This window comes from Choloepus didactylus, chromosome 19 (assembly GCF_015220235.1).
Source record: "Choloepus didactylus isolate mChoDid1 chromosome 19, mChoDid1.pri, whole genome shotgun sequence".
In the NCBI taxonomy this organism is placed as follows: Eukaryota; Metazoa; Chordata; class Mammalia; order Pilosa; family Megalonychidae; genus Choloepus; species Choloepus didactylus.
Window position 1 is genome coordinate 55836754 of NC_051325.1, and position 11831 is coordinate 55848584.

Consider the following 11831-nt stretch of genomic DNA (forward strand, 5'->3'; position numbering starts at 1 on the left):
GTTCATCTGGCTGTCTGAAATTCTTCTATCCATTACACGCAAGGATTCCACTAGTACATCCCCTGTCCCCAGGTTTTTGGAGAAAAGGGGCATGCATGCTTGGACAGGTTCATCTACATTTGAGACGGGGAGTCAAATGGATGTTACACTTTAGATTTGCCAAAGTGATAATCATTTATTCATTCATTCATTATTTTGATTAAAAGTGTTTAATTGATGACAAAGTATGAAGAAATGAATATTCTTATATATCACTGGAAGGAATGGCAATGTGTCTTTAAAACAAAAATGCCCATGAACTAGACCAAGCCATTTATTCCTTTTCCTGTGCCCCAGAAAAATCTTCACATATGGGCACAAAGAGACAAGTGCAAGGATGTACATTCTGAGGGGGAATAGCAATAACTGGAAGCCACCAGTTCCCATCAGCAAGGGGATGGCGCAATGAAGTGTGAAAGAATGAAATATGCTGCAGTGGTTAAAAAGAATAAAACTGATCTGTATGTAACTAAATAAACAAATCCTCGAGATGTATTTTTCTGAATGAATAAAGCAAGTTTCAGAAACAACACATCATATGAGGTCTTTTTTTTAAAGAGCAATCAAACGGTTATAAAAACAGAAACAAGATTTTGTATTTTCTACAGGTACATGCAAATGCATGAGAATCCATTGGAAAACATTTGGAAGAAAAAGCAGCAAATTGATACAGAAATTCCCATAGCAGGAAAGGGGTCATGATGAAGGGGAGATGCCAAAAGCAACTTAAGTTGTATTTATAATGTCTGAATTTGGATAAAATTTTATGCATTTATAAATGATAAATTAATTCTTTAACTAATAGAAAAAAATGTGTTATGAAAATTCAAGGAGTTAATATTGCCTAAGCAGTTCCATAAATTAAATATTTTGCATATCAAAAATATGTTATAGGCTCATGGATTTTATATATGATACAGTAGCCATGTACTTCTTCATATAGAATTTCTCAAGATTCTTGGAGAGTATTCTATAAATTTATGACTGTTGAACAAAATGCATACTCTAGGACAAGTCCTGTATGGAATCTCACAACATAACCATGACTAAGCAGAGGGGCCCTTAGCCTTGAAGGGCTTCTAGTCTTGTGTAATTCTTTACAAAATGTAGCCAAAGACTCTCTATCAAATCCAGAGAATACAGCTTTAAAAATATGGGAACAGGAATCAGCAATTTTAATAAGCTCCCTAGGAAGTTCCTAATCATATAAGGAGTTCTCAAGCCTTCCTCAGGGAGAAGAATTCTTAAACGTCATTTCTCAGAGCGATTTCCCAACTTCCTAACATGTGATCCTATTTTCTTTCTTTTACATCATTTCCATTTTCTTCCTAATTCATTTACTTGTTTATCTTTCTGCCCCACTGGACTCTCCATGTGAGCAGGGTCCATAGGGGGTCCATATTTATCTTGTTCTGGGCATATCCCCAGCACCCAGCAGCATGTCTGTCACATTGGTATCCAGTAAACATCTAAATATCCAATTGGTATCCAACAAATATCACTCACTTGTACAGATGAATGGATGAAAACTTCTCTTCCATTCCTTAGGTTCTGAGGCCCTGTATTGATATTTTCCCACCTCCATGTCATACCTGATATCTAGTTCAGAGAAGAAAATAATGCAAATAAGTAGAGTTGCCACTTATTGCTCCTACTACATGCCGTGTGCTTAGCAGAATTTTGTTTGCCGAGCTTTTTTTTCCAATTACCATTGCTACATCCACCCCAAAACTTAGTGGCATAAAGCAACTATTTCCATATGTTCTCAGATTTTGTGTGTGAAGAAGAGGAAGTTGGACAGGGCACAAAGGATGGCTAGTTTCTGCTCCGTGATGCCTAGGGATTCAGCTGTGAAGACTGGATTACTTGGGGTAGCATGATGGTCAGGAACTGGTACTATCTGGAATGTCTTCACTCACAGGATTATTGGTTGATGCTGACTGTTACCTGTGACTTCAGCTTGGGCTGTTGGCAGCAATATCCACATGTGGCTTCTCCACAGGGCTGTTTGGGCTTCATCTCAGCTTGGCAACCTCATGGGTATGTGGATGTTTTACACAGTGGCTCAAAGGCTGCAACTGAGAATGCCCCATCTAACAAAGCAAAAGCTGCATCACATTTTATGACCTATACTCAGAAAGTACAGAATCACTTCCACACATTCTGTTGGTTACCTGCAAGTCACAGTCCTGCTCAGATTCAAGAGAAGGAGAATTAGACTCTTCCTCTTGACAAGGGAATGGCAATGTTCCATCAGAACATGAGACTGGAGGTATTTCACTACCATCCTTGGAAAATGCAATCTGTCCCACCTTTACAGCAATCCCACAAAGTAAGTGTGCATAATCCCATTTTAAAGATTAAAAAGCAGACTCAGAAAACACATAATTTCCCCAAAGTCAAACAGCTAGATGTAAGTGGCTGAGCAAGGATTCAAACTCAGGTCTGTTTGTCTCCAAATCTTTCTTCCTCATACCTCACACCCCTCTCATCAGATAGAGATTATCTTTATGGGTTTCATCCTGTTTCATTGTTTATCAGGGAGACATATCCAAATCCCAAATGTTACCTTAGGTAGAGGTTGTGTCTTCTTGCAATTTGCAGACCGCGTTAGTGGTGTAATAACCTGCTCCTCGGTAATTAATGGGCAGACATTGAAATGAGTCCCTTCTGAAGATCCAGAAAAATTGCTATTAAGAAGCTAGAGCTTGAACAGAGTTTGCAACTTGAGGATGACAGCTGATCCACAGCAATCATTGACTCCAGTGAAAAATGACCCTACATCTGTGCGACACAATTATTTGGGTATTTACCACTAAGGCCCTTACATGGGTCCTTTTCGATCAGAAAATAAGAAATAGGCTGAGAAGGAAAAAGAGCTAAATTTAAATGTAACTGCTCACGTTGTTTTGCCCTTAGATGGATGGTAGGTCTTTCTCATTATTCACTAAGCCCAGACATGCTACCAAGAGTGATTTGGCAACTTGTGAAGATAAATCACAACCGGGACGGCTGCCGTCCCTGTCACATTGAGAATGGGACTCTGGGGGGCTGACAGAGTGTGAGAGCAAACACATGCATGGGACTGGTGGTGCAGAGTTGGAGAGAAAAAAGAGGACCCCGAGAAAGGAAAGCAGGAGAAAAGCAATACAAATTCCTTGTCTCCCCCATCGTGGTTCCCGAGACCTGTGCTTTTGAGACAACTAATGTTTTGTGAGTTCCCAACAGCTCAGAAGAAGACAGATGGCAGGTTACCAAAGCAGGAGGGGAGGGGATTTATGAATTTAGCCAGCCAGGAAGAAGAAATCATAGATTCAATATGTAGCTCTGGAGAAGAGGGGAGAAAACATCCGGACACTCTAAGAATCTGAAGGGAATTGCATTTTCAGAATATTTTTGGATGAAATCTTTTACACATGACACAAGGCTGCGATCCTCCCAGATTATCTTTGTTTATTCTATTTTTATAACCTATATTTTTTTTTTTTTTTTTTTTTTTTTTCAAAGTATTTGTATCTTTATTCAATTAAATTAAAACAGACCTGCCAGGTATATTATGTAACATTCACTATATACACATGATTTAGGCAATGCAAGGTAATTCTAGATATGCTGATTCCCAACTATTAGTAAAACATGACCGGTGTCAGTGATGCCCAGCAAGTGCTCCTTTTCACATTGGGTGGTTGCATTTCCATGGTATGGTTGGAGGGACAGCTACGAGCCATGACACGGATTACCAGTAAACCTTTGTGGGAGAAGGGGGGAAAATGACGATCTAGAATAGATTAACAGTCTCCTAAATGTAAATTGTATACTTGACAGTTACATTTTTAAAAAAGTTCTTCTGTCATGTTAATGACACAAAACTTCTCTTGTCTGAAGGCAACACCACCACATTTTGTGTGTGTGTGTGTGTGTGTGTGTGTGTGTGTATGGGGGGAAGGATTAGGGAATGGTCTTAAAATTGGTATAATTATTCTTTAAAAAAAAAAAAAAAAGTACCTCTTTGGTGAAGCCTCGGTACCCATTCGATTCACTGTAATAATCTGTAAACAGGACTGTAGTACAGTGCTGGGCCTTGATTCCAACAAGGTCAGGTACCACAGCCTTTCCTCACAGTCCTTTAAGTGATTTTTAAGAAAATATTCTAAAACAGAAAGATTAAAGCAAAGGAAACAAAGGAGGATAAGATCCCTGTTTAAGATTTTTTTAAAAATGCATAATATTTTGAATTACAAAAACTGTCATCATGTGGGCTGCTGGACACTAGATTGTGTTTCCCATCCCTTTGATGATAAAGATCACTTCACAAGAAGAGGACTCCTGCCTATTGGCCGGAAAAAGTCCCTTTACTTGATTTTAAGCTGTAATCAGTTGTCCAGTTCCTCTAGATCAGTCTTTCTATATTCTAAATTGGAAAACCATTTTCATTTTATAATTATGTCTAGGTTAAAATTCATTGTCTTATACTGCATCTTGAAGTAGAGTCGTTAGTGTTTGGAGTTCCCATTGTAACTCCTCAGTGCTGGCACGTTCAGTGCATCCATTGCCAGCAATGGATCTGGAGCTAGGAAAATGTACATCCCAGTCAGAGGAACTCAGGAAGAATGGGCATTCTCCAGCAGTGGTGGTGCGTCTCTGTGCATGGCTGGGTGTGTGTGCTCCCTTTTGTAAGTTTTTGGAGGGAGTTTAGGGATATGCTGAGAAGTGCTCTGTCGTGGAGGAACTGGCGGCCCAGCAATGGGATGAAGGTCCACTTCTTGTGTCAGTGGCGGTGACGGCAGATGCCTTCTCGTGCCATGAGGAGAAGGTGTTTGAGGAGGAGGTGGTGTAAAGGGGGAAGGGCTGTTTGGGAAGAAGGCATTGCCATGGTCACTTTTTTTGCCCAAAGGGGGAGGTTGGAGATGTAGTGGTGAGCTTGAGAAAACATCAGGTGTCCTCACAGGTTCTCGTGGTGGTAATATGGGAGGGCTTTCAGGAGGGTCTGATAGAGAGGTCCGGTCTGATATTGAATATCGTGGTGAATAGACTTTTGATGTGGGTTGCCTAGGAGGAATTGCTGGGGGGCTGTCCAAATGCTTAGACATAATCTTAGAAGGGGAAGATTCTGCTGGGGCAGATTCTGGTCTTCTTCGTGGAGGAACAGGAGGGGGGACAGGCACTTCATCAGTGCCCCTGGTTAAACTTATAGATGATACTGAAGCAGATCTTGGGCCATGGGGTAGTGTAACTTGGATAAAGACGGTATCGCTGCTTGAGTGAAAAGGGCTCGAATGATCAGAATCAAATACGCTGCAAACATCTGTGGTACTGGAGGCACCAGAAGCAGGAGGAGGTGTTAACGGTGTTCTTGGAGAATTTGGTGCAGATGCTGTACTTTCTGTTTCACTTTCAGGGATCCTACTATAACTAATTTTCCTTGGCTCCTGTTGCAGAGGTGTGGGATGTCTCATGGTACCTGGTCTTGGGTTTGATGGACGAACACCAGGAGATTTTAGGGGATAGCTATATTTTTTTGGAAATCTTGGGAGAGGCTTAGGGTTTCGTGGTTCTATTTCTAGGGATTTGTTGAAAAGATAATCTGTAAATTCTTTTTCCATGCTATTTCCCATTGGATTTAAGTTTTCAAAGAACCTTTTGATATCTGATTCTACTCGTAAACAGTAAGGCTGATTTTGGTACTGCTGGATCTCTCCTGTTATTTCTGCTACTTTCCTCCTCTTGCTAAAGTTTATAAGTTCTTTCCCATGCCTTTTTAGGACCTCAGGGTTGCCTTCTTCTGTTTTTAATATATTAGTTAAATAAATTCCAAAGAAAGGCACACATGGTGGATTGATAGACCTGAGTTTTGCCAAATATTTCTTATAGTGATCTTCACTCAATTCATGAGCTTCTTCTAAAATTTTCTTTTGTCGACTTGGTATTTGCTCAAATGTGTGGTCTAGCCTGTACACAGGTGATGAGTTCATAGCACTGACAACCTCAAGGACACCATTGAAGTTGTTCAGCTCCTGAAAGACTTGTAGAATCTCAATTATTCGACTCACCACAGCTACTCTTTCTTCTAAGTTTTCAGTTTCTACAATACATTTCTCAAACCACAGAGTGAGATTAGTGGTATGCCGGATCATTTTCAGAAGATTAGGAGAATTAATTTCTTTGTCTTCTTTTGTCCACACACTTCCAACTAATTCTGATGGCTGTACAGCTCGGTATAGATCCGATTCAAGTAAAGTGAGTTGTCGAGCAATTTCTATTGGGTGTAACGTGAGCAGGTCAAAAGTCTCTATATGCCCAGGTCTGCTTATATGCCACTCAACTGTGGGTGGTGGACTCTGAAATGTAATATTATGACCTGGTCCATTGTCTCTTGCAATTTTTTTCCTTTGGATTATCTTAGTGATGGATTCAACCCATTTTTTCATTGCTTTACCTCTTACTGTTCCAATAAATTCCTCCATTCGTTGTAAAAGATCTGCATCTCTTTCAAAATCATAGAAGTGGTGCTCTACCCAATGCCGACAAACATTTAATACTCGCAGTTGTACAGGTTGTATATATTCTTTTCTAAATCTTTTTAGTTCTGCACTCAAGGGTTGATCTCCATTTTCTATAGCTATGCGATCAGCTTCTGTTGGCTCAGGTTCTGGAATTTCAAACCTTTCTATTATAAGACTCAGTAGTTCTTGAGGTTTACAAAAGGATCTGTACGTTGTAAGAAATGTCCGAACAAAATTGGGATCTGCATACATATGGTATGTAAGCCTTTCTATAAGTTTAATAACAGTTCCTGCTTTGATAATTGGAATTCCAGCCTTGGGCTGCATGTTTTCTTCAAATATTATATTCTCTTCAGAGTCAGGCTCTGCAAATCTATAAACATCAGCACTAGGGAGCCTCATCTGCTCCTCCTTCTCTTCCTGTAGCATTGTTACATCAAGCATCCTTTCCAGTGTACTCCGGTACTGTAAAGATATCAGTGCTGCCATCCAATTGTTTTTCTCTTCAGCTGACTTGGCAGAAAAAATAACACTATTTTCATCTTTTAAAATTATTTCAAAAGCATGCTTGTACTCATTGGTGTCATCTTTGTCATTAATTTGTACCTTTCTCATAAAAAACTTTTCTTTAAGACGATATTCTGCATTGCTAGCACCAGGAAGTCTTGGCTGCCCGTGATTTGATTTACAGCAAATCATTAAGCCATCAAAGAGAAATATGTGTCTTTCATGTTTGGCGCCTACACGTGTAAGAGTTCCTTCCATTATAAACTCATTGCAACACTGTCCAATGTCTTTTCCCTCCCAACCATCAATATTCTTCTGAATCTCGTTCATTTTCTTGATTGCTAGTTGTTTCCCCTTCATTTGCTGACTATAAAACCGACATGCAGATTCACTCAGTCTTCGTTTTGCAAGACTTTTAGAACATATTTTTTCCATACCACTCTGAACATTAAGCAACGCTGTTATTGCTTGTTTCAAACACTCCTTGTCTTCTTGATCTTCACTCTTTTCTTCTAACTTCAAAAGCTCAAAGTAATGTAGACAGTGGTAAACAGGGGCTAGAAGTAGCCTGGGTAAAACATATTGAACAGCTTCCTTGAAACCTTCACCTATTGACTGCAAATAGAGTGCCGCCCCAGGCTTTGATAACTGACTAAGGAAACGATCATGGAAACCAGGTCGTAAAATATCTCGAGCATATGATTCATATGGGTCAAATGCCAGTTCCTCTGCTAAGTCTTCAAAACAGCTTCCTACTAATGGATGAGGACTGCCTTCATCTGTCATTTCTACAGTATCTTCTATATGGCCCAGTAACTTTATACTAAGTTCATGTATGTCTACTATACGACTAAATATATTTTCTACATCATTAGCTGAAAACAATTTTGAATTGGAGACAAAGGGCTCTCTAAAAACTTTTATAATTAGATTTAGTTCCCTTATATATTGTCGAATTTCTGCCATAAATGCTTTTACTAAGTCATAGTAAGTTTGCTCTCCTGAGGTGGAAGGCTCTTCATCAGTTAAAGATAATATATTTATATCTTCTACATCTTGATGAAACATATCCATCAATACCTTATCAGCACACATTGCCACCTTAATATCTTGTTCTGTAATTTCATAATGCCGGATATTTCGTACGTAATTCCCCACCAGCTTTAAAATGTCTGCAGAAATGTATTCTAATACTGCTACTATGTAAACAGAAACCTGGTGGTCAATTTTATAACCTAGGACCTCCTTTAATAAAGGATGAATTTTTTCTACTGGGAGAGATAAAGGGTTTCTTCGCTTCTTCTTCTCAATAGCTGACTGGGCATCAGCTATTGCCCATTTATCAATTGGATGAGGGAAACTTTTTTGAACACGTTCCTCTACATCAGCAGCACTTCGGGGCTGAGCTTGGCATAGCATATTTAATAATTGCAAGATTAATTCTTCAACATACTGAAGAGCATCATCATTAGATTCAAGTGTAGGATGAACTTGCCCTTGAACCAGTGAGGGCAATGACATGGATAAATATGAATGCCAGTTCCACTGTGTTTTGGGTTTGTAATTCCACGTTTCATGTCCTACGTGATATTCCCAGAAGTCCCAAATCTTGTTTCACCAGATACTAACAACCAACTCCAACCGGACAAGTCCACACTGATAAACGCAGTGGGACTTTCTGGGCATATACAGGAAAAACAATCAGTTCTATCTGCCTTTTTCAGCGCGGGCACCAGCAGCCCCCGCCACTTGGGCGCGTTCTCCTCGCTGAAAAACTCGTACGGCAGCTGCTGCGCCTGCATGGTGCCCCCGGGGCGCCTCTGGGCGGGGAGGGGGGCGGCGGCAGCGGCCGGGCCGGGGAGGGAGAGGGCGAGCTCGCGGCACCGAGCAAGGCCGCGGCCCCGCGGGACAGCCCGGCCCCCTCGGGGCGCCGCGCGGCCCGGCTAGTCCTGACGACCGGGCTGGGGGGCGAGGCCCGCGTCCGGCCACTCACCCAACACGGGCACCAGCCGCGGACAGTGAATGCAGCCGGGAGGCGGCGGCATGCCGCACCACCACCCCAGGGACGAGCCCCCCACTCCTCCCCGGCCCGCCGGCGCCGCCCCGGGCTGCTCTCCGCTGCGACCGACGCTTGCCAGCCGGGGCGGCGCTCCCGGGCCCGGCCTGGCCCCGCCGCAGAGCCGGCGGCGGGGGAAGGGAGGAAGGGTGTGTGGAAGGGACGCTCGGGCCGCGGCTCCCACTGCGAGCAGCTGGGACCCCGAAATGCGCAAGGCCCCGAGCGGGGCGGAGCTGGGACCTGGGTCGAGCCGGGGAGGGGGAGGGCCTGAGATCGTTGTTTGGGAATCCGGGTGCCCTGAGGTGCCGCCGCCGCCGCCGACACCGGTGTAGCCATAACCTATATTTTTGTACAGACAAAATCAACATCTAATAATATAGATTTTAGCAAATACAGAAAAATAGATTTAAAAAAAATTTATAATCTCTCTATCCAGGAGGAACCAGTGTAAATATTTTGGTACATAACCTTCCAGTTTTCTTTGTATATATAAACATACAAATGTATATATTACAAACTGGGTTCAGAAATAAGCCAGATACAAAAAGATAAATATTGTATGATCTCTCTGACATGAAATAATTAGGGGGGAGCTCTAAATTATATATATGTTAGTACAGTAAAATTTTTTTTATAAGTGCCGTAGGGTATACAACGCAAACAGGAAGCCCTAATGTAAACTATGGACTGTAGTTAATAGAACAATGATAATAATATTCTCTCATCGTTTGTAAGAAAGTTACCACGCTAATGCAAGGTGTTAATAATGGAGGGTGGGGCACATGTGAGAACCCTGTTTTTTCTGCATAGTTTTTCTGTAAACCTACAACTTCTATAATTTTTAAAAAAATGGGTTCAGAGGAAATTGTGACTGACAATTTTCCTTTCATGAGCATCTTTCTGTGTCAATAACTAGAAACTTTTAATGGGTGCATAGTTTCCCGTTGTAGTATTATTTAACCAATCCGTTATTACTGGACATTTAGGGTTGTGCTTTTTTTTTTCTTACCATAAATAATGGCTCATGAGCAACCTTGCATATCTATTTTTTATGCTTGTTTTATATTTATCATTTGCTTTGGATACATTCCTCAAAGTGGATTGTTTAAGTAAAATAAGGCATATTAGTGATGAATTTTATACATATTGCCAAGTTATTTTCTTGGTAAATTATAATAAGACTTATCTAAAGTCAAAGCTAAAAGTTAATACAATTTGCATTTTTTTCTTTCGCTTTCTCTCCTTCCTTCCTCTTTCTCCCCTTCCTTCTCCTCTGCCTCCTTCTCCCAATACTTAATCAGTAACTACTATTTTTGTAGCAGTTAGATTGACTCAAGGAGCCTATTATAGGCTAGTGCAATCCAGCCCACCACCTGTTTTTTGCATGGCCCATGAGCTAAAAATGGTGTTTATATTTTAAAATGGCTGAAAAAATCAGAAAAAAAATTGTGATACATACAAATTATATGAAATTAAAATTTCAGTATCCATAGCTAAAGTTTTACTGGAACACATCCACATCCATGCATTTACATATTGTCTGTGGCTGCCTGCAATGGTGGAGTTGAGTAGTTGCAACAGGGGCTGTTTCAATCCTGAAATTTTAATTTCTTCTCTTATTCGTTTTTGTCTTCGAGTAATTTTTCATTCCACACACAAGTGATATCAAGATCATCAAAATAAGAGTCCTAATTTGAGAAAACTTCCTCATCATAATCCATTCTTTGTTTTGTTTCTTGTTTTTCCCCTTCTGTGTTTCAAGTACCTCTTTGCTTACTTATTCATATATGAGGCATGTTAAATTAACTTACTTTCAAGTTTCAAAAGAATGAGGAAGTCACGTGATGGGAGGAAGCTGTTCTCACTGAAGACTGTTCACAAGAGTTAGGGTTGAATAACCCTCTAGTCTAGAAGCCAGATGACCTAGTCCAAGTTCAAGGCCTAGAGGAGTTAGCTCCCAGTGCTGCACTGAATTTAACAGCTTTTAATTTAAGATTTTCTTCCTCATTTTCTGCTCTACATAAAGCCCTGGCTTGGGCAGTTTGTGTAGAGGGAAAAAACAGAGGTGCTGGCTTCTCCAGGAATACACACAAATCTCTTTTGGAAATGTCTTTTACAAACTTGAGACAGATCTTGCTTGTGTTTAAATAAAGCTCTCTTTGAGTGTAATTTAAGCCAATTCCTTCTTGCTTAGAAAAAGGCATTAAAATGACTATTCCTTTGGTCTGTACTGAGAACCAGACCAATTCTGGACAGGAGAAGGGGATCTAGAGATGGAAACGAGTCCTTCCTCCCTGCTCTTTATGTCCTTGTTTCTTCTCATTCAGTCAAACTGAGCTCAAATGTCCTCTGCTTAGATCAGCCTCCCCGAACACCCTCTTCAAAGGAGTGCCTGCTATTGTTTTCTAAAATAGTCTGTTTATGTCTTTCTTAGCACTGAAAGTAGGAATTACTGCTTTATTTATTTATCTAGTCATTTGTTTATTGTCTATACCTCCTTCCCCATAAAATTTAAGCACCTGGAAGGAAGCAACTTGTCTATCTTGTTTGCCACTAAGTCTCCAGCACTTGTAGATCATCCGTGCGAATAAATATAAGTCCTAATCCTTAAAACACCTGCAATTTTGCCTTCCTTTAAGGCTGGTCCCTACTCCCTATCCACTTTCTTCTCTTCATCCATCATTCTAAATTCTTGTCACTTCCGTGATGCTCAGTCATGTTTTCTC

At 40.8% G+C, this 11831-nt stretch overlaps 1 protein-coding gene across 2 annotated transcripts; it reads right to left on the reverse strand.

Annotated features, from left to right (window-relative positions):
- Positions 1–3537: 3537 nt before the first annotated feature.
- Positions 3538–8889, reverse strand: LOC119515916 (son of sevenless homolog 1-like). Of its 2 annotated transcripts, XM_037812164.1 has the most exons (3): positions 8766–8889; positions 7149–8553; positions 3538–7055 (listed from the first exon to the last, which is right to left on the reverse strand). In XM_037812164.1, the coding sequence occupies exons 1-3, from the start codon at positions 8849–8851 to the stop codon at positions 4641–4643; spliced, it is 3906 nt and encodes a 1301-aa protein (XP_037668092.1). In that variant the 5' UTR covers positions 8852–8889; the 3' UTR covers positions 3538–4640. The 2 variants fall into 2 exon arrangements, with proteins under 2 accessions (XP_037668092.1, XP_037668091.1); XM_037812163.1 differs by having other exon boundaries at positions 3538–8553.
- Between the last annotated feature and the right edge of the window lie 2942 nt (positions 8890–11831).

Bases quoted from the DNA above. Each gene is read 5' to 3' on its own strand.
- LOC119515916 (XM_037812163.1), bottom strand. From the start codon at position 8,851: ATGCAGGCGCAGCAGCTGCCGTACGAGTTTTTCAGCGAGGAGAACGCG. The intron at 8,554-8,765 runs GGCAGATAGAAC...ATTGCCCTCACT, and splicing joins CTGGTGCCCGCGCTGAAAAA to GGTTCAAGGGCAAGTTCATC.